This window comes from Vombatus ursinus, unplaced genomic scaffold, assembly GCF_900497805.2.
Source record: "Vombatus ursinus unplaced genomic scaffold, bare-nosed wombat genome assembly UNPS02014818.1, whole genome shotgun sequence".
NCBI classification, from domain to species: domain Eukaryota; kingdom Metazoa; phylum Chordata; class Mammalia; order Diprotodontia; family Vombatidae; genus Vombatus; species Vombatus ursinus.
In genome coordinates this window covers 56,564,043-56,586,043 of record NW_020954596.1, presented here as the reverse complement: position 1 = coordinate 56,586,043, position 22,001 = coordinate 56,564,043, and the positions used below count along the sequence as shown (strand labels likewise).

The following is a 22,001-nucleotide window of genomic DNA, read 5'->3' as shown; positions in this document are numbered from 1 at the left end:
TGAAATTCTTGGCTCCACTGGTCTGGCCAGCTCTTGTAGAAAAAGTGGGCACTCTTACTGTAGGACCAGCTGAATCCTCGCCTGTTTTGCTCCCTGGGAGTCTAGGTTCTGAGGCCTCCCATCTTCTTAATAATTAAAAAAAAAAAAAAAAGCAGGGTGATCCCATCAAGCCAATGCCCTTAGGCTTGGTCTTTTCTTTCCATCACTTAAAAAATATTTTCTTCTTTATTATGAATTTCAACTACTTTTCCTGAATGGATACAGCATATTCATTAAGTGCTTACTATATGCCAAGCATTGAGCTAAACTCTGGGAATACAGGTACAAAAGCAAGCCTGTTTGTCCCTTACAGGAGTTTCTTTCTAATAGAGTGAGACTACAGTGATATAGCAGAATGATGGCCTGGAAAGGGTGTTTTGATCTGAGAAATCACGGGAATGGAAAATGGAGCCATAGGAAAATTAATTGGTACTCCCTTTCCACAAACAACAGTAATACTAATTTGATTAGTTCCCTGAGCAAGACGCAGAGAGGTGTATAAACTGAGAGGCAGTCCAGATGAAAGAAGATGACAGTAGAAGACTGGACACGGTGACTAGTCAGTACACTTTCCAAATTTTCAGCTCTGCAGGTTAGGCTAAAAACTCATACAATGGTCATTTACCTAATAATTAACAAATAGCTCTGAAATTTGAGTGTCCCAGTTTTTAAATTCTAAGCTTCCTCCCCTAGTCCTATTTAATGAGTGGACCAGAAGCTGGTCATAGTTTCAACTTACTTTTCAGCTGTATTCCTGATCTTTTCATATGCAAATGTAGGTCACTCAGGACAGAAAGGATTTATATCTTTCAACACCTGCTATTCTAAGTCTGAAAGAGGCATTTTCACCTTATGGTTGAATAAAGTGTACAGTCAATATCTTTCAAAGTGAATTAAAGTTTAAGGATTGTTGGTCTCAAGGAGCTCACGGTCTACTTGGCGAGACAACACGCAAACAACCATGCACAAACAAGAATATAAAATACAGGATAAATTGGAGATAGTGGGATCAAAAAAGACTTCTTGCAGGAGAGATTTTAGTTTAAGAGAATTCCAAGCATGAGGGACAGCCAATGAAAATGGTCAGGAAATGGAGTCTTGTGTGATGTGAATAGCAAAGAGGTCAGTATCACTGCATGGAAGAGTTAAATGATGGGGTGTAAGGGATAAGAAGACTGGAAAGGTAGGAGGGGGCCAGGTTATGAAGGTTTCTGAATGCCGAACAGAGGATTATATACTTGATCCTGGAGAAGATAGGAAGTCATTGGAGTTTATTTAATAGAGGAGTAACATGGTCAGACCAACACTTTAGGATGATTAATCTGTGATGGGCCCTGGGGATACAAAGAATTACACAACTCGGCTCTCCAGGACAGCTCTGTTAGGAAATGTTGGCTTACCAGATGCCAAAATTTGACTCTTTGCAACTTTCATTCAGTGCTTCCTAGGGTTGGGCAAAACATTCATAATCTCCTTTACATATAAACTGTGGGAGACAACTGATGGTATTGGGGAAGGACATTACCCCTCACTACTACAGGCGGCTCTCCTGAGAGCAAATCTGTGGGAGCCATAGCAGATCGGATATCTGCAGAATTGATGGGAAAAAAAAGGAGTGGGGGTGGGGAACATACACCAGGAATCTGGGCTGTGGCCTTCCTTCGGCAGCCATGCTCCAGATCTTTGCTGTGGACAGTCCCAGTTCTTTCACGCCATCCGCAGTAGGTAAGGTTTACACGCTTTTACCCTTTTTTGCCCTCCTATGGACGTTAGTTTGTCAAAGCCCTTCCTAAACCTAATGTGCTTTTTTCTGTCCCTCTCCTTCCCCTCCCCCCCCTCCTAGAGTAGGGCCATAAACGCCAGCAGAGGTGAGCACTTCATACCATATGTTTTCACTCATCTTGAAATCGCCCTCCCAAAGCCTGGCCCGGTGCCAGGTGTCATGGTGGACGAACATCTTTCAAAAGGCCCGCCAGTGAAGCCTGGCACCAAGCTCGGCTTTGGGGAACCTAGGGATAGCTGAAGAAGACCTAGCATTCATCATCATCATCATGACTCTCCTCCCCCCTCCCCCCGCCTTCCTAGCACTTCGTCTCTAGTCTCTACTACGCGCTGCCGGGAACTCCAGGGTATGCTGGGACTTGTAGTTCAAAGGACGGCACCATCCTCGGCGTATCCTTCTCTCGAGGACATGCGGCTACACCCCGCTCGGAAGGAAAAGAGGAAGCGGACCTTTTTTGCCACGCGCCCAGCCACAGTGCCCGCTGGGAGTTGTAGTCGGTAGGGGGGCGGGGTCAGGGGCGGGCGCTGCCGGTAAGGAGACGTAGTTCTCTGCTAGGGGTGTGCGTCGGCCGCGGGATCGAACGAGGCTGGCGGGCTGAGCGGCCGCTCGGAGCCGGTCCCTGGGCTGGGCTGGGCTGGCGTGGGTGGAGGGTTCGTGTCTCCAGGTTTGCTCGCCCTCTGGTGCCCGGCTCGTATCGGAGCCCTGAGGCGGCCCCTTTCTCTTCAGTCCATCACCCTCGTCGCGTGATTCCGTAGCACCACAGACCCCGGTGCCTCCCGACGCGGCTCGGGAGGGCGACGTGGCCGCTTGCAGGGCGGCGGCGGCTCCTTCCCCGGCCCTCTGCTTCTCGGGGTGGGGGTCTGTCCCAGCCTCCCCGGCTCTCACTCCTCGCTTCTTCTCTCGGCAGGGATGGAAGCGGCTTGGCGCCAGGTGGCCGGAGGCAGAGGCCGCGCGAGAGGCCGGGCGTTCCCCGCCCCGGCCTTGGGGAATGGAGTCCAGCCCCGCGGCGGAGGCGGGCGGGGCAGCGGAGCCCCGGGAGCCGGCAGCCGGCCCGGGCCGGGCAGAGGGGCTGGGGGCGCTGCGGCCCTCTCCCCTGCCTGGGGCCCGCCCGGCAGCATCCCTCGAGCAGAGGCGCGTCCGGCACCCACGGCCAATGGTGAGCCCCTCGCTCCTCCCCCAGAATTGCCATCGCATGCACCTCCGAACATCTGTGCCTTTGGGTCTGAAACGCTTCTCCACCTTCGTGGCGAATACCCTGTCGTGGGGCTTCTAGGCTGAGCCCCCCGAACCTCGTTGCAGATGTGTGTCTCTTTGCAGAGAAGGAGGGGGGGCGGTCTCTTCTCTTCTCTTCTCTTCTCTCCTCTCTTCTTCCTCTCCTTTTCTCCCCCCCCCCCCCCCAGCTCAATTCCCTCAATCTGCTTAGTGGCCCCGTGTTACGCGGCACCTTTTTTTTCTGGATACAACTATACAACTATAACCTTTTTTTCTGCCGTGGGTGCTTTTTGGCATTCTGGTGAATTTGGCATTCTGGTGAATTCGGCATTCTGGTGAATTCAGGCATTCTGGTGAAGCCTGTGTTCCTTCTCAGAATCATGTTTGTAAATGCCTAAAATAAAATGCATAAGATTACAAAGGTAACCGAGATTATTGAAATAGTTACCAAAATATTTTTAAAAAGTATATTGAAGGACCTCAGTTTAATAGTTGCTGTAACAGTATCGGGTTTGTCCAACCTCTAGCTGAGCCCGGAGATTTAAACTCAGGGAGACCCTAGGAATATTTTAGAGATACAGAAAATAAAAAGACTTTGAGGAGTGAACAAATGAAAAGCTTTATTCCTAAAATAGGGCGGCTAGGTGGCCCAGTGGATAGATAGAGTGCGAGGCCTGGAGTCAGTAAGACTTATCTTTCTGAGTTTGAATTTGGCCTCAGACACTTACTAGCAGTGTGACCCTGGACAAGTCACTTAACCCTATTTACCTTACTTTCCTCATTTGTAAAGTGAGCTTGAGAAGAAAATGGCAAACCACTCCAGTATCCTTGCCAGGAAAACCCCAAATGGGGTCACAAAGGGTTGGACATGTGTGAACAAAAAAACTGAATTACTCCTAAAATAGTGAAGAATTTACTTGTGGCATTTTAGTAGATTCTAAACATTCTACAGGCTGCACTCAATCCCCAAATAATCTCTTCAGTAGCAGTGAATAGCAGCAATGCATGGGATATAAGAGTAATTTGTTAGGTTTTAGAATGCATTTTTTTTCAGCATATTTTTTCTTAGGCTAATATTAAAAGTTCTCGACTATACATTCATACCATGATAAGCATCTTTTCTGATGGCTTACTGTGTTTAGAGGTAATCCTGGGTTCTTCAGGGCTTTTCTAATGTACAACCGGTTCTACCGACTTGGAAAGGCAGTGAGTATGGGCTTTTAGGAAGGACTGTGTAAATGTTTATCCCCAGATTGAAATAATGAGTTTATAGGCCACTGCAACTTTTAAAGATCAGTAGTAAGATGTAGGAGGATTGTCATCCATGTCTAAGATGCTTTAGGGGTCCCTCTGCCAAAGAAATCGGAGATCCTCACTGAGCTAGCATTAAAATTAGTTTTTATCACCTGAGCACACTATTTGAATAGCTGTAGGACATAGCCTGGGAACCTGTGAATAGTGGTGGGATGGTAGATTAAAAGTATTTGTAATCAAGAAAACGACTAATTGGAACATGGATAATTGAGAGAATTATCCTAAGAGTATTATATTGACCTTGATGACTTTAAATGGTCATGTTACTGTGTCTATACTGTGGTAGGAAAGATACTTTTTAAAGTTTGAGATAAATTTTTCACTCATATTTAGAAATAAAGATTTTTGTTTATCCACTCATTGAAGTCTTTTAATTTTCTTTATCTCTAAGATATTCTTAGTGTTTAATTGAATTGATGACATTTGTTTTTCCTTACTAAGTATTAGTTTTCCTTATGTAAAGTGCTTTGCAAATTTTAAAGCCCTTTGTAAATTATTTCCTGTCCTGCATCTTTTGATGATCCTTGTAATGGTTTCCTTCCCTTTATCCAAAGGTTCTCAGACAACCAGGTTGAGTACCATTTTTTCTTTATAAAGTTTTCAGATATTTTTTAAACTGTGGCCTAAAGCTTGTTTTTTTGTTTTGTTTTGTTTTGTTTAATGGCCCTTTATAGGGAACTCCTTGTCCCTTATAGAGATGTCCTCATAGACATGAGCAGCTCATCTGAAACTTACTGTATCTAGAGGATGTCTTGGGCACTCAGAAAGGTTAAGGTTAGTCACATTGCTAGTATGTATCAATGGCAGGACTTAAATCCTTGTGTTCTTGACTCCAAGACTGCTTTACATTAACTAAAATAGGCAATAAGATAGAAATAAAGGGTCCTTATATGCAGTGGCAGGCCCACAGTGAATGCTAAGCTGGTAAATGCTCAATTATTTGCACTAATTCACCAAATAATAAGTTTCATCCTTGCACTAGAAATATAAAATATTGTTCCTGCCTTTAAGGAGTTTATCTCAGGGATGACAAGACGTATATACTCATGAAAATGTATGATTAAGTATCCAAACGAATGATGTAAACAGTAAAACCCTAAGGAAGTGGCTAATTAAAAACAAAAAATTCTTATCTTCAGTCCACAATCTACAGTTCCAACAGATTTATTTCATTAATAAATCAAGTCAGTGCTAAGAAAGTTGACATTCTTTGAGCATTCTCTAGGAAAAAAAGGAAAACTGGCTCTAATATGCTAGGTATCTTGGTTTATATTTCTTTTGTATTTACCTCATCACCTATCAGTGCTGTGCCTGATATTGCTTATTGAATAATTGAAGCTAGAACTAAGTTCTCTATTGAAAATCCATATATGGGATTGGATTGGAAGTATTTGAAAGTCAGTTGCTTTAATAAGGTAAATGTAAAAATGGTAAAAAAAAATTTTTTTGCAGATTTTTGACAGTTTTTAACATGTCACAAATGAAATTGGTGCCTATTTTGTTACAATGTAAAAATTTGTAGTTGAAGTTTAGAAGTAATGTTAAACTGCTCTGAAATTGTATCATTAACATTTTTTGAAATTTAATTTTCCTTCAGAGGGAAGTCACTATACACTTTATTCTTTTACATTTATGGATATGTGAAAAAAATTTTTGGTATAGTTCCAGTTCAGTGTTTTTCATATTATTCTAGAGAACTCTTTTTTGCCAATTTGTGTGTGTGTGTGTGTGTGTGTGTGTGTGTGTGTGTGAAAAGACTTTCTTTGTAACATTGTTATTTCTTTGGTTCACTTAGTAATTCTTTTTGAAGGACATTATTATAGAAACATTTGTGTTTTACAAAAGTGAATGTTTTCTATTGAAGAGCAATAAATGTAATCAAATGCCGTAAAAAGATATAGATACTCTAGCAGAAGTTCTGGGATTTTGGTGAAGGACAACTTTGCAAAAATGACTTTTTTAATATGATAAAAACTAACTTCTATATTATAACTTGTGCTTTACTACTTGAACATGTTTTATAGAAATTAAAAATCAGTTTGTTCTTTTCAACAGAACTAATTTCACAGAGGAAGTTTGAGGAAATCAAGAAGGCTAATCAAGCAGCAGCAAAAAAACTCATTGAAGATCACTTTAGTTCCTCTGAGGAAGAAGGAGATGAAGATACTGAAGGAAAGCAGGGGAAAATTGTTGACAAAACATTTATAACGTATACTAGTCAGATAGGTAAAAAATCTAAAATTTTGTGTTTTTTTGTGGTTGACAAAGTTAAACTTGTGATATGTGGTGACAGATGACTTGTATGTGAGGCTTACATCTGAAGAGTTTGCCTTTTGGTTCCCATTAATATGGTAGGCCAGGCCATTCTCCCTTTTTAAAGTTGAGCCCTGAGCTGGCTGTGAAACAAATAGAAGAATCATAGCTCTGGCTTTCCCCCTTATATTTTATGTTGACTCTTCTTCTTGCTCTTGTGGGATAAATTTCAATAGAACGTTAGGGTGACCTTGCAAAGTTTGATTCTCTCTGAGTCACTGCTGTGGTTCCTGAACTTTTTTGTATTCTTTCTTTGTCATTTGACTAAACTTTGTGGACTTTGTCCCTTTTGGATTTTTGTTCTGGTGCCTTTTCTTTCTGTGTCTTATGTTCAATGTGTCTTGGAATTAGTATTCATTTCTCATTGTTATTTATGCCTTTTATTTGTCTCTTAATTTATAACTTCAATAAATTTTTTGCCTCATGGTATATTTTAAGGTTTGTGTGGGATACTCTCATATCCTGTTAACATGAACTTGTTTTTTATTCACTCTATTGGGAGAAGGCTAGAGAGTCTCATTTCAGATATGTACTGTATATAAATTGATATGTTTGGTATGCAAGAGTGTGGCAAAAAGGGTTGTTGCAGTTTTGATAGAATTTGAGGAAGGGCTCTGGAGAGGTCTTCTAGATACTCTTACCTGAAATTTGAATTTAGTAGGCAATGAAAATGCACTATGGAATTCAGGACAGAGGTCAGGGCTGAAACTGTACATAGTTGTGGTAGTTGAAGCTCTAGGAATAGATGCAGTAACTAAGGGAAAGAATGCAGTGAGAAGACGAAAGGGTCCAAGACAAAAACTGTAGCCTGCATTTAGGGAACAACAGAAGGAGAAAGAACTAGCAAAGAAGACCAAAGGCCCAGGCAGAGAGAACTGGGACAAAACAGCATCAGAGAAGCCAAGTGAAAAGAGAAGTTCAAAAAGTGGGAAATGGTTGGCAGTGTCAGTGGATCCCCAAGAGCCTTGTAGTGTTAGCTTATTTCTTCTTATGTTGTTTTCAGGATAACTGTTACTTTCTTTTATAATGTCATTGTAATCAAACTTCCTCCACCTCAGATCTGTTCAAAGATCCATAGAAATCTGAATATTCGCCTTAATGCAAGTGGAAGCCAGAATACAATCATAATTGTTATTTCTCTAAATAAATGGATATACTAGGGGTCTCTCAAAGCAATTTGATTCTTTGTAATAGGACTGTCTTTCAGTGGTTTGTAGTTGATAGGATAGGCACTGATTTTGGAGTCAGGGAAAAAAGTTAAAATACCACCTAGGATACTAGCTGTGTGACCTTAGGCAAAGTCCTTTAACCTCTTTGGGCCTCGGTTTCTTCTGTAGAATAAGGAGGCGTTGGACATGGGACCTCCTTTGACTCTAAAGCTGAAATTAGCAAATTTTTGTTAGTTGATGACTATTCTAATAATGCTAGTCCTTTTTTTCCCTTTATGATTGAAATCCTTGTAAGCTGTAGTTTAGTTTAAGTGGTTCAGTGACTTCAGGAGTATAGAAAATTTGTGATGAAGCGAGAACACAGGAACTTCTAATTCATGGGATCAGTAGTTGTTTGTAAATCATATAAAAGATAACTAGGCCTGGGTCTTTGCTGTGGCCTGACCTTGGTTGGAATGAAAATAAATTTCTCTTTAGTCTTGTTGGAAAGTTGCTTGTGTATAGTGATCCTTTTTGGTGGATTATATTTGTATCAGAAAAGCTTAACCTTAATGAGGCTTTCAGAGAAATCCTTGGCTGACAATTTAAAAAAAATTAATACTTATTTTAATGAAATATTCATGACCAAGGATGTCTTATAGTTGTTAGAGTGAGTTTTCATTTATGTGATTTTATGATGTAATTAGCACTTAAGACACTCAGTCTCTCCTCTTTGGGGAAGATAATTTAACTTTTAAATTAATATCCTGTATTATGTGTTGGTAATAAAATGTTTTTGCGATTTTTGGAAACATGATGGCATTTTGAGAGTGACTGGTTTATGCAGTACATTTTCTTTTGGGGAATAAATTATAGATAGCTGAGAGTTTAACCTTTTAAAGCACAAACTTTTAAAGTTTACATGATGTTTATATTTAGAAAGATAAAATTTTATCACATACTTTTATTTTCTTAAATAGAGTGTAATAATGTGACTTTTTCCGTTAATCAAGGATTTTGTTATGAACATTGTTTACTATACTGTGCTTTCTAGGGTGACCCTCTTTGTTATGAAAGAAGGAGATAGGTCTGTTTGGCCCTGTACTCAGTGGGCCCCAGTTTGCTCTGCTTTTTGAGCTCTTCCAGTGTTTTTTTTCCTCTCCTTCTTTGCTGTCAATCCCTTTTTACTACTATAAGAGTGCCTCTCCCTAGCTTTTTTCCACAGTTTTAAATTTGTTTCTTGTGTAAGATTTGCTGGCTTAGAAACCCTATAACAAAGCTTGTGTTTAAAATTGTGTCTGAGGTAAGAATAAAGAGATTCTGCTGGGTTTAAATGAAGGGCTTCTCAAGTCATTGATCTATGTGACATCTCAGAGGTCTTTTTTGCTTGGTTTTTCTATTTTAGACAAATTAAGTTTCTGGATATTTGAATAGACATTTTGGAAAATTCTGGGTACTTAAAAATGTCAATTTTATTTCATTTTAAGATGGAGATATGCATGAATTGGAACGGACCAGACAATATATAAATGAAGCTTTTCAATCGGGGGCTATGACATGCTTAATTTGTATTGCTTCAGTAAAAAGAAACCAAGCAGTAAGTTTCTTCGTATCTATCTGTGAATAGTTTTTATGTATGTTTACTATTTATTTTTCATCTTCTTAAAAGATTAAAAATACCAGTGAACTTGGAAAATTTAAAATATAGTCAGTTTTTTGTGTTGAACATATTTTAAGAGGTAAAAAAACCCATTCAAAATTATTCTTGAATTGCCCATATGAATTTGTGGATTTAGCATTATTAGAGTTCCTTTTCGTCTAACATTAATTTTAATGACAAATATTTAGGTACCTATGATAGGGAAAGCACTAGGAATACAAAGATGAAATCGGATAGTCCCTGACCTCAAGTAGTTTACAATCTAGGAGAAAAGTATTTTCTTGTATATGAGTACAGTAAAGGGAGCTCTTCCCATTTTAGGGAATTCAAGAATCCTAAAATGGCAAAATCTTCCAATAATGTATGGGCAACCTCCAATGTTTGAAAAAATACTTGATCCTTAAATTCATAGGTAAGTCAGTTGTTTGGAAAGTAGAACATACTTTTTTCCAAGTCAGTCCACAATCTATAATGTTGAGGAAGCCAGGTGGTACAGTGCAGAGTGCTAGACTTAGAATCAGGAAGACCTGAGTTCAAATCCAGCCTCAGACATTTAGGAGCTGAGTGACCCTGGGCAAATCATTTAACCTCTTTCAGTGTTCTCATCTGTAAGATGAGGATAATCATAGTACCTACTCTCAGTATTGATGGGAAGATCAAATGAGATAGTGTGTATTGTGCTTGAAGCACTATACAAATACTAGCTTATTATCATTATTATTATTACTAATAATGATGGACCAGAAGTTTAATTATTATACAATCTTAACTACCACCCATATTTCAAAATTATGCTACAAATCTCAAGGATCATTAAAACTATTTTGTATTGTTTAAAAAATAGAGAAATCAATGAACAGATTAGCTCTGTATTCTACAGAAGCAAACAAACACAGTAGCATAACATTTGATAAACCCAGAGACCTTAACTTCAGAGGCACGAATCATAAATTGGTAGGAAAACTGGAAAGCAGAATGGCTAAAATTAGGTTGCCTACATCTCACTGTGAACTCGAATAAGTTCCAAATTGATACAATGGCCTAGAAAGAAAATGTCACAATTTTAAACAATTTCACTAGTGAAACAAGGAAGGAAGTACCTATTGCTAACCTGTAGATAGTTCATGACCCAATAAGGGATAGAAAGGATCACAGAAGATAAATGGAAATCTTTGATTACACTAAATAGTTTTTACACAAAAAAATTAATAGTTAAATTGGAAGGGAAACAGTTAACTGGGGGGAAAACCCTTTGCAACAGATTTCTTTGACAGAAGTCTGATATCCAAGTTAATTAAGAATATTTAAGAAACTGATTCAAACATATAAGAACAAGAGTCATACCTCAGTACATAAATGGTCAAAGCATATGAACAAGCAGTTCCTCAAAGGAAGACATCCAGTCTGTCAAAAGCCATATGAAAAAAATATAGCAGCTGTTTTGTAATGACAAAAAATTGGAAACCAAGAGGTCACTATCACTTGGGATGACTGACAAATCACAGTGTACGAATTATGGAATATTATTGAAGAAGTGCCAAAAGGGACAATTTCTAAAGAAGCCTGGGAAGATTTGTGTGAACTGATGAAAAGTGAAGTGTGCAGAGCTAGGAGAAGAATTTACATAATAGCAACAACATTGTAGACTTGTAGGCATTGTAGAATTCTGAAAGACTTAAGACCCTGGGCAGATAACTTAACCCTGTTTGCCTTAGTTAATACTAGCACCTACCTCCCAGGGTTGTTGTGAGAATCAAATGAGATAATAATTGTAAAGTGCTTAGCACAATGCTTATAGGGCACATAGTGATCACTATAGAAATGTCAATTCTTACTATTTTTGTTGTTATGGTTATTATTTGGTGTTAGTTAAATTTAAGATTTTTTAAAAATGGAAAACCAAAAAAATTTAACTACCATTTTAAACAATGTTTTCTATGGAAAAGACATTGAGTTCTAATTTAGGATGCCAGTATATATCTCTGTATTCTAAGCAGTGAGCATTTTCCCCTTTCTCATCCTCCCTACTTGCTAAGAGTGGGAACAGGATCTTTCTGGGCACTTAGTCCCAGGTTATGGTTACATGGGCTATGAGTCTGTTTATTGATGGGTTGGGGGAGGAAAGATATAAGAGTTAAATAACAGTAAGGGTGGGATATCCCCTTGCTATACCTTTGTGGTCCTTGGCCATTGATTGGCCTGTTTTTCCTGCTGGTGAAGGAAGAGAAGATAATTTCCCTGTAGGATTTATGTTTTATCCATTCCCCTTGCTACCACTAGCCTTATCCCCTCAGATTTGCCTCTGGATTTGAGTTGGTATGTAGGATATTTGGTGGTGGCAGAGAAAAAATAAAAATAAAACTGCCCCTGCCTATAGGTATGTGTATTCTGTTGTAATAAAAGTAGAAATCCAATAAATTCTGCATCTTAAGGCCATCTATATGGATGGTCCATCTGGCCCCATTTAATCTGTTGACTTTTCCCATTAATGGATTGCTGCCATTTTTCTGCCAACTGAAGGAAATCTTAATTTGAACATTGTGACTTTGATCAGAATGTTTAAAGTATTTTGCTGATGTTTTCAACAGTGTCATCATTAAGTAATACTTTACCGGTTGCTTTATGGAATTCTAAGGATTAGGGCATAAAAGACCGTAGATGTGATGGAGAATTTAGTTTTCCTAAGTGGCTTTTGGTGAAAAATGCTTTATTATTTGTCAATCATTAAATGCCTCTCAAGTCACTTTCTCATTTCATATTCTTTCAACTATCCTAGGAGATGGGTAGAGCAGGAACTCATTTATTGGTTTGTTTCTCTTACCAAGAAGAATCCATATTCTTGCCTAATTTTAATTTTTGATGAATTTTTGTCTTAGGTTTGGAGCTGTTCAGGATGTTTCTGTATATTTCACATGCCCTGTATTCAAAAGTGGGCCAAAGACAGCCTGTTCCTTGTGTCTTCGCCTTTGACAGATGATGACTTTGGAAAAAGAGACTATCCGTGGCCTTGGTAGGCATTTGTTCTATTGGAAATGTTTAGTTGAAAGTAATAAAAATTGTTAAGAAGTCATAATTTCAAATTTTACATTTTTACAGGTGAACTTTGTGATCTCAAAGCTTGTGATAGTCATTTAATTAATAATAATTAAATTAAATAAGAATAATTTTAATTAATAATAATTAAATAAATTAAATTTCCCTTGTGGAGAAACCATTTTAAGTCACAATTGGAAAAAATTCCTTTCTTCACCTCCCACACTTTTATATCCTAAATCTCTGCATTTATACTGGGATGTCTGTTGAGCCAGGAATATCCTTCTTCCTGGTTCCCTTTAAGACTCAGTTCAAATGCCACCTTCTGCAGGAGACCTTTCTTGGTTCTACCTGAGGCCTAGTCCCCTTTGAGATTACCTTCCATTTGTAGCATATATACTTTTGTGTGCCTAGTTAATTGCATGTCGTCTTGCTCATTAGAATGTGAATTTCTTAAGAGTAAGGACTTTGCTTTTGCTTTTCTTTGCATTTCTAGTGCTTAGCACAGTGCCTCAAACATAGTAGTTAATGAATGCTTGCTGACTAACTGGTGATGAGTCAGATAATTTTCTCATTTCTGAGACAAGGTGGGGCTTTACTTAGACAAAAAAGTTAGATTAAAAATTTGATACTCTTTGTTTTTAAGGTTTGCTTTTTTTTTAATGGATTTTTATTGACATTTGTTTTTGCATTACACAGATTTGCCATGCTAGCTTGCTTTTGACCAACCAATAGGTATAATTGCATTTGATTTTTGGTATGTCAGTAACAGATAGTTTTCAGCTCTTGTCCTTTAGATAACAAGTCAGGAGTACTTTCATTCATCTGATGGTTTGGTCAGATGCCCCTCAGCTGCTGATAGTACTAGTCTTAGCAGCATCCTTGTCTGAATAGTTCGAGGGAGTGATGGAGGTTTTTTGTTTTTTTTTAATTAGCCAAGGAGAATTATTTGAAGAATTTTAATATAAATGTAAATCATTATTCAGGGGATGCAATTTTGCGATGATCCTTTGGGATAAGATCTTTTTTAGGAGGTGATAGACTTTGAGCTTGAAGAAACATTGGAGGCTGTCTTGTCTAGCTCCCTCATTTTTATAGTGGAGGAAACAGACAAGACTTGCCCGACTTCATATCTCGAAGGTTGGATTTGGACCCGTGTCGTCTGACTCCAAAGCCATTGCTCTGTGGGGTTATCCAAAAATGGTGTACTAAGTTCTTGGGATGATAGAAATATGTCTTTTTGTTTTGTTCTGTTTTGGCTCAGTAGATTATCAATTTTGTAGCTTTGCCAAGGGTTGAAGTATTTAATCTAAATGAATATTGCAGGTAATTGAAGCTAGCTTCTTAAGAAAATTTTTTTATTAATGCTTTTTTACATCAAGAAAAACAGCTAAGAAAACAAGCAGACACATCAGTCTTATTTGACAAAGTATGCAGCAATGGATGGAAGACCTTAGTCTGCTGCCCCTCTCCTGGTCTGTTTCATCAACCTTCTGGAATCAAGATGATTTATTACATAATTTGAATTCTGATGGCTTTTAATTTGTTTTGTGTGCCATTATTGTGACCATTACACATGTTATCTCAATCCCGTTGACTGCTTGGCATTATTTCAGAGACATCTTCCCAAACGTCTCTGAACTTTTCCTATTTGTCCCAGTTATGCTCTGTTACGTTTACATACCCATTTTAAAGAAGAATGCTGTATTGTCATTTTTTTCTGTCATAAAATCACCTTTTAAATTATGATAGTTTTTTATTTTAACTGTTTTGAATGGAAATCTTTTAAAAATTCTTTGTGTTTTTATTGAGTGGAAGTTACTATTCAGATGACATCACAGATCCAGAGCATACATTTTCTTTTACTCCGGGTCATTATGAAAATACATTATTGTATAATTACAATTTTTTTAAGAAAGTGATTTTTTTTATTGCTATCTTTTTTTTTTACAGCACCTAGATTTTTTTCTGTATCTCTCCCTTCCCTTCCAGAGAACCTTCTAAGAAAGAATTTTAAAGAAATTTAAAAAGAGGAAGAGAAAAATTTCTTTAAAACTGATTAACACATTGAAAAAAAAATCTAATGTTAGATGCAATTGACCTCTTACACAGGAGCAGGTGGAGGTGTCTTCACATCTTTTCTTTGAGGCCATGCTTATTCTGTATAATTTTGTAACATCAATTTTCATTTGTTTTGTGACAGTTATTTTTTTCCATTTACAATGTTTCATTTCATCATTTTATTTTAAGTCTTTCTGCTTCTCTGTATTTGTCCTAGTGGCCATTTCTTATATCAAAGTAATGTTTGATTATAATCTTGTACCACAGCTCATTTCGCTCTTCCCTAGTTGATGGATATCTTTTTTGTTTTCACTTATTTGCTACAACAAAAAGTACTGCCATAAATATTTTGGCATAGATAGTTTTTCTTTTTTGTTAATGATATTGTTGAGTATATGCCTAGCAGTGTCATCTCTGGGTCAAAGAGTAGGGAATTTTAGTTCTGTCTTCTAACTCTTGCTGTCGTTGTGTTTTTTGTCTATAACAAATGCAAAGGCATCCTGAAACAGTTTTAGGTATTATTTACACAATCATGGGGCATATGACAGTGCAAATGCATTGTAAGTTGAATTGAAGTTTTATGTTCATCTTTTCCTCCTTACATTGCTTTGAAAAAGGATACTAAAGTCCAGTTTAATAATTCTTTTCCCTTCCTCTAGTCCAAAATGTAGGTTTGAATATAAACGATCTGAAACACCTACTCGGTATTATTGCTATTGTGGAAAAGTGGAAGATCCACCACTGGATCCATGGCTTGTGCCTCACTCATGTGGACAAGTGTGTGAGAGAGAATTTAAGCCTCCTTGTGGACATAAATGTTTACTCCTCTGTCACCCAGGTAACTTTAATTTTGTTCTGATTATTATGGTTGATTAATTACTTTTTTAAAATGCAAAATTAATTTTAAAATTTGACATTAAAACCTAAATCTTGGTTAAAGAAGCATGGAAAAGCATCCCTAAAGTGTTAATATGGAAAGCATTAAACATGAATTGAAAGTTCAACATATTATCTCACACTTAAGTATTCATTTTTGTCCTTTTGCTGGATTTAACTAGGTCCTTGCCCTCCCTGTCCAAAGACGGTTACTATTACTTGCTACTGTAAAAAGGCAAAACCAGTGTCTCGCCGGTGCAGTACTAAGGAGTGGTCCTGTCAGCAACCATGTGGTCGGAAGTTGTCATGTGGGCAGCATAACTGTGAAGACCCTTGTCATGCAGGTAAAAGGAATGTCTAAATAAGCTAGATGTTTTGAATGAGGCAATTAGCAAAGCCAGCTATGAAAATGTGACACTTCTGACATAAAAGAATCAATTCTCAAATTAATTTATAATATTCTTGTTCTGACTAATCATGATTTTAGGAAATTGTAAACCCTGTCCACGAATTAGCAAACAGAAGTGTGTCTGTGGCAAACGGGTAGCTGAAAGACTTTGTGCAAGTCCAGTATGGCACTGTGATCAGGTGAGTAAGGGTCTTTACAACTGTGAGCAGTTGGCTCCTGTGGGGCTAGTGGGCTTTCTGTCAGTTTCTGTTGCTCAGTGGCAACCAATGCCACCCCCAGTGTCCTGTGATACTTGGTAGGTAGGGAATCACTCTTTCTTTCAGCTCCCTTTTACTTAGCTCCTGAGGAATAAGAATGAACCCTAATGGAGGCCTGTGCCTTTTTTAGTATTTGTGTTAAATGATTCATAATAGACTTCATAGAATGTGTTAGAATGACCAAGTAGATTTGCTGATTATTTACATTTAAATAAATTATTAATACATAAATTGTCACAATTTTTTAGTCACTCTGAATCTCCATCAAGATTCTTTTTTTTCTTAACTAGTTGTAGTTAATGTGTGCTTTGGTTCTTCTGCCTTTGCTTTTTTTGCTTTACATAGTTGCATAATGGTTTTTCCATACTCTTCTTGATACTTAATGATCTTAGCTGCGTCATAGTATTCCATGACACGTATGTACCACAATTTATTCAACCATTCCTTCATTGTTAGTCATTTAGAATCTTAGATTTAGAAATGGAAGTGACCTAAGAGGTTATCTAGTATAATCTACTTTTTTTTTTTTTTAAGTGAGGCAATCAGGGTTAAGTGACTTGCCCAAGGTCACACAGCTAGTGTTTGGTCTGAGGCTGGATTTGAACTCAGGTCCTCCTGACTTCAGGGCCAGTGCTCTATCCATTTAATCTACTTTATTTTTGAGATGAGAAAAGCAAGGCTAGAAGTTGAGTGTTTGCCAAAACTCAACTAGTAAGTAGCAGTGAAGTATTTCAGTCAGGTCCTCTGATTCCAATCCAGTCCTCTTTTGCAGTTACAAAAAAAGTGCTTTGAAAAATCTTTTGAGCTAATAGTTTTTCCTTTAAAAAAATTGAGGTTACATTCCATGATCAGTAAAGGAATCACTGAGTAAAAATGGTGTGGTTATTTTTGTAACTTTTTCTACATTTTGCCAAATTGCTTTCCAAAATGACCACATCAGTTTGCAATTGTACTCATAATGAATAAGTGTTTCTCTCCAGTCCTGGTAGTATTGAGTTTCATTGCTTTTTAAATGCTTTTGCCAATTTTATAAATAAGTAGTTACAAAACTATTTTAATCTCTTTGATTAGTAGTAATTTGTTTTTCAAGTGACTATTAGCAATTTGTATTTCTTTTGGAAAATGTTAATATTCTTTGTCCATTTATCTATTGTGGACTGGTAATTACCTATGATTCTAAATGTTTCACATTCTTTGTTGATTTTATATTTCAAGTTCTTATCTGTCACATTTGCACATTATATGTATTTTCTGTTTTTCTTTTGATCATAGTATTTTTGTTGTATTGAAATTTCAAACTTGATGTAATCAAACATTATCTTAATTTTTTTATATTTGTTTAATAGAAAAAAGTAATTTTGCTTTCACAGTTGAGATAAATGTATCATTCCATTTTCGTCCATCTTTTTTCTAGTTTTTTGTTTTCTATCCCATTGGAATTCAATGATGAATATGGATGAGGGCTACACTTCCCTTTTAAATGAGATGGGAACTTTACTTCCCTTCTGACTTTTAAAGCTAGGACCTTACTATATTACCCATTTCTAATTTATTTTCTACTTCTCATTTCATTCATTAGTGTCATCACACATTCTTGGAATTTTACGATGTTTTTGGATTAAATGAGACCCATTGTGGTTGTGATTTGCTTAAGGTCACATAGGTAGTATATAAGAGTCAAGAGTTGGATCCAGGTACTTCGCTCCAAATGGGAATCCTATTTTCAATTCCATAGGACTCCTTAAAAACTTATTTTAGTGCTTCAGGATGTCATTTTATTAGTATAGATACTTTGTACACTAATATGGGTCACAACCTCACCAAAATTTTAGATGGTCTTTGTGAGTTGCTGTGGCCAAAAAAATTCATCACTTGTTAAAAATTTGTGAGAAATCTCTTTGATCTGTTAGATTTGATGTACAGTTCATTACCAGGTTCATACTGGAGTCTTTCTGTCTTGATAGGACCGTAGCTTTGTCATAGCTTTAAGACCTCAGGGGCATCCTGATGATAAGTCCTTGGAGTAGAACTTCATAGGAAATAAAAAAAAATTAATATTTTACTGATGATTTTTTTGAGGGACACCTCTCTAAATTAGTATGCTGATTATTTTGATGAGGAGGGATAAAAACCTCCAAATAAGTATTTTCTTCTTGGTATATGTGCTTTTTTTAAAACCTCCAGATACTTTGCTTGCAAAGCATCATTTGTAGTTAGGGTAGCACAGTATTATCATAAAATTGATTCTGAGTCAAAGAGGCAAATAAAGGAGAAATTCTGTTATTTGAAAAAATATTAAGTCCTATGAAATTGTGTTTTCATTTTATGGTTGTCAGATGGATAGTTTTTGTTATTATGGTGTTGGGGATCAGTCTATTGAATGCTTCATTGATGCTGATGACATTTCTTTTAGGTATGTGGGAAAATATTGCCATGTGGACATCATACGTGTGAGCAAGTTTGTCATCCTCTCGCTTGTGGAGAATGTCCTCGATCTGGGAAAAGATTCTGTCCATGTCAGAAATCAAGTAAGGGTTTGCTACTTAGATGTAAATAATTAGAACTGAAAAAGACCTTACAGAGCATAATCTTGAGGAAGCAGGTTCAAACAAGACTGCTCTTATGACTACCATTGTATTTTTTTCTTTTCTTTCTTTTCTGTCTTTTTTTTTTAAACAAGGAGTTTTTAATTAATCCCTTGCTACCAAAGTTCATTTCCTTTTTGAATTTAAAAAAAAAACGCACCCCAAAATGAAATCCTTCATATATAATCTACATAGTTCAGCAAATCAAATTCCCACGTTATCTATGCCCCCAAATGTATATCTCTTTATGTACTTTTTAATTTAATCTTTCTGTTGGGAGGTAAGTGGTATGTTTCATCATCATTCTTTTGGAACATGTGGTTTGTCATTGTGTTGAACAGAGTTATAAAGTCTTTTGAAGTTGTTTTTTCTCTTGCTATGATCATTGTACAAATTGTTCTGCTCAACTTCACTCTGCATCACTTCATAGAGATGTTTTCTCTGAAATTGTCCTTTTCATCATTTCTTATGGAACAATAATATTTCATTACATCTCTGTACCACAATATGTTTAGCCATTCCCAAATAGGAGAGCATTCCTTAGTTTCCAGTTTTTATCTTTGATGAAAAGAGCTGTCATAAGTGTTATTGTACTTTTCATCTTTCTTTGATTTTGTTAGTGTATAGGCCTGGTAATGGTAACTTTATGTGTGTACTTTAATATTGCCTTCTAGAAATACTGGATCAGTCCATTGCTCCACCAATAGTGCACTAGGGTACCTGTTTTCCCAAAGTCCCTCAAGCATTTGTCATTTTCCTCTTCACCGGTCTGATAAGTTTGAGGTGGAATGTCATAGTTGCTTTAATTTTCTCTTCTCTAATTATTAGTGATTTAGAGCATTTTTTTCTTATGATTGTTGATAGCTTAGATACTTTTAAAACTGCACCTTCCCTTATCCATGGATTTGAAAGGTAATTTCTTCCTTGTTTTCAGATTTGTTTAGGATGTGACTTTTTATAGGTAGTTTATGTATCCATTTAGTGCTTATATTGGTATGTGATGTGATGTTAGTCTAACATAATTTCTGCCAGATCTTAGTCTAGTTTGCCTGGTAGTTTTGTCAGATAGTCCTTTCCCTAGTAACTGATGTCTTTGGGTTTATCAAACACTATAGTATTATGTTCATTTGTATCTGTATACCTAATCTGTTTCACTGATGAACCTCTTTTTTTTTCCATCCAGTACCAAGTCATTTTAATGATGTACATTTTGTAGTACAATTTGAAATACGGTACTGATAGATTATTTTTCTTCCCCCCTTTATTTTCCATTATTTCCCTTTAGATTCTTAACCTTTTTGTTCCTTCTTAAAAATTTTTTTTTAGCTCTATAAAATATGTTTTGAGGAATTTGATTAGCAGTGAATTAGTAAATTAAGTAGTATTTTAATTTTTATTATAATAGCTTGAATTATCTTTAGCAGTTAATTTTTCTCCAATTAATTAGGTCCATAGTTATGCAAAGAATATTTTATATTTAGATTCAGATAGTCTCTTAGTGAATCCATAACTACCACTCTAATTGTAGTTTTAGTTAAGAGCAAACACTTAACAAATTTAACTTGATACCCTAGACTCTTAGTATGGTTTACAATAGAAATTTAACTTGGAAAGTTAACCCAGTTGACCCAGAAAGTTGACCCAGAAAGACTACTACTTGACTGTTCTTAGGGCCCATGGGCATGCTAAAACTATTGGTTTGTCATTTTGTGAATCTACCCACTTTCACCTCCATAATAACCTCCATTTTTATGTTATACTTTTGTGGCTATTCTTTATGTTTCTGGTTGGAATTAGTTTAATAATTACCTTACATGATTTTTAAGCCTTCCTGTCTGGATTTAATGCAGATCTCTTGTGATGAAGGGTTATCAACTGAAATAATTCCTAATTGTCCAATAGCAATTGAAAATTTCTAAACATGTAACATTTTCCTTACTTTATTTCTGATATATATATTAGGCTATCTGTCTTTGTTTCTTTAGGATACTAATAGGTTTTTTGAAACCATGTAAAGTATGAAGTGTTGTAGGAATTATCATTAGTAGATTTCTCTTAAGCTACCTTTTCTGATAACTTTCAGTGTTTATATAACTTAAAAAAGGCATAACTATACAGTTTAATTTTCAAAAGAAATATTTACTAATGGATTCTGAGATAATTTAAAGTGACCTAATTTATATGTACTTTGGTAAGTACTGTTAATGCTTCGTATGTCATTAACATTGATTTTTTGTCTACATTTAGAGTTCTTTTTGCCTTGTACGGAAGATGTTCCAACTTGTGGAGATAGTTGTGACAAAGTGCTTGAATGTGGAATTCATAGGTGTTCACAGCGTTGTCATCGAGGTCCTTGTGAAATATGTAGACAGGTTGGTCATTTTCTGTTCCAACAACTTTAACATGTTACCTAATGAAAGTATAGAGTTGGGCACCCTCTTTCCCCAAGCTGATTTCCATTTTTTTATTTTATGAATCAGAAAAAGAGAAAGGGGTGCCTCGTGTAGTAGGTTGTGAATAGTGTAAGAAGTAATTCTTTTTTTAAAGTATGAAAACTCAAAAGAGTATGTCATCAAAGAATAATTTTGCTTTTTTTTTTTCCTCCTTGAGTTTAGGCTTCTCTTGGATTTATGGACCTTGTTTTATTCTTTTAAGGGACAGTCAGTGTATATATTATATATTTCAAGTGTATATATTATATATTTCAAGAAACTTTGGGATGAGTTGCCCTGTTTTGGGTCCTATCTTGACTTTTAGGCCTCTATTACATATGTACATTGTGGCTTTGACCTAAATAAAAAGTTAGTGAATAAGCTTGCGAGGCACCTAGATTTCACACTTATTATGCAATGGTCCCTTTGTTCTCACTCTAACTGGCTAGGTTCTGGTAAAAATTCACATGTTAAAGTAACTAGATGTAAGGGACATTTAATAATTTAATAATAATAATTTAATAAGTTTGGAGTTTTTCTTTTTTAAAAAATAAAAGAGCTTAGAACAGAAAGTGAAAAGCATTATTCTTACTCAAGTAATATATTCTCTGAAGAAGAGAATGGAAAATTAGAATTCATTGATTCCATGATACAATGAGAAATACCAAAATAGCAAAATTGAAAGATTGAAAAAATAGAAGAAAATGCAAAATGTTTTCTATCAAAAATAACTAACCCAGATAACTTGTCAAGAAAAGTTAATCTAAGAATCATTTGATTCCCTGAAAACCATGAACAAACCAAAAAGCCTGGATATCATATTTCAGGAAAGCACACACACACACACACACACACACACACACACACACACACACACAC

The 22,001-nt window shown here is 36.4% G+C and overlaps 1 protein-coding gene across 1 annotated transcript in view; it reads left to right on the top strand.

Moving 5' to 3' along the window:
• The first annotated feature begins 2,716 nt into the window (after positions 1-2,716).
• NFXL1 (nuclear transcription factor, X-box binding like 1) overlaps positions 2,717-22,001 on the top strand; it is a 78,460-nt gene continuing 59,175 nt past the window's right edge. Inside the window, exons 1-9 of the mRNA XM_027836566.1 lie at positions 2,717-2,978; positions 6,404-6,574; positions 9,297-9,406; positions 12,346-12,479; positions 15,223-15,401; positions 15,622-15,783; positions 15,927-16,027; positions 18,519-18,633; positions 20,938-21,062. Coding sequence (XP_027692367.1) covers positions 2,732-2,978; positions 6,404-6,574; positions 9,297-9,406; positions 12,346-12,479; positions 15,223-15,401; positions 15,622-15,783; positions 15,927-16,027; positions 18,519-18,633; positions 20,938-21,062 — 1,344 coding nt within the window. The 5' untranslated portion in view covers positions 2,717-2,731. The remainder of the gene's footprint in view (positions 2,979-6,403; positions 6,575-9,296; positions 9,407-12,345; positions 12,480-15,222; positions 15,402-15,621; positions 15,784-15,926; positions 16,028-18,518; positions 18,634-20,937; positions 21,063-22,001) is intronic.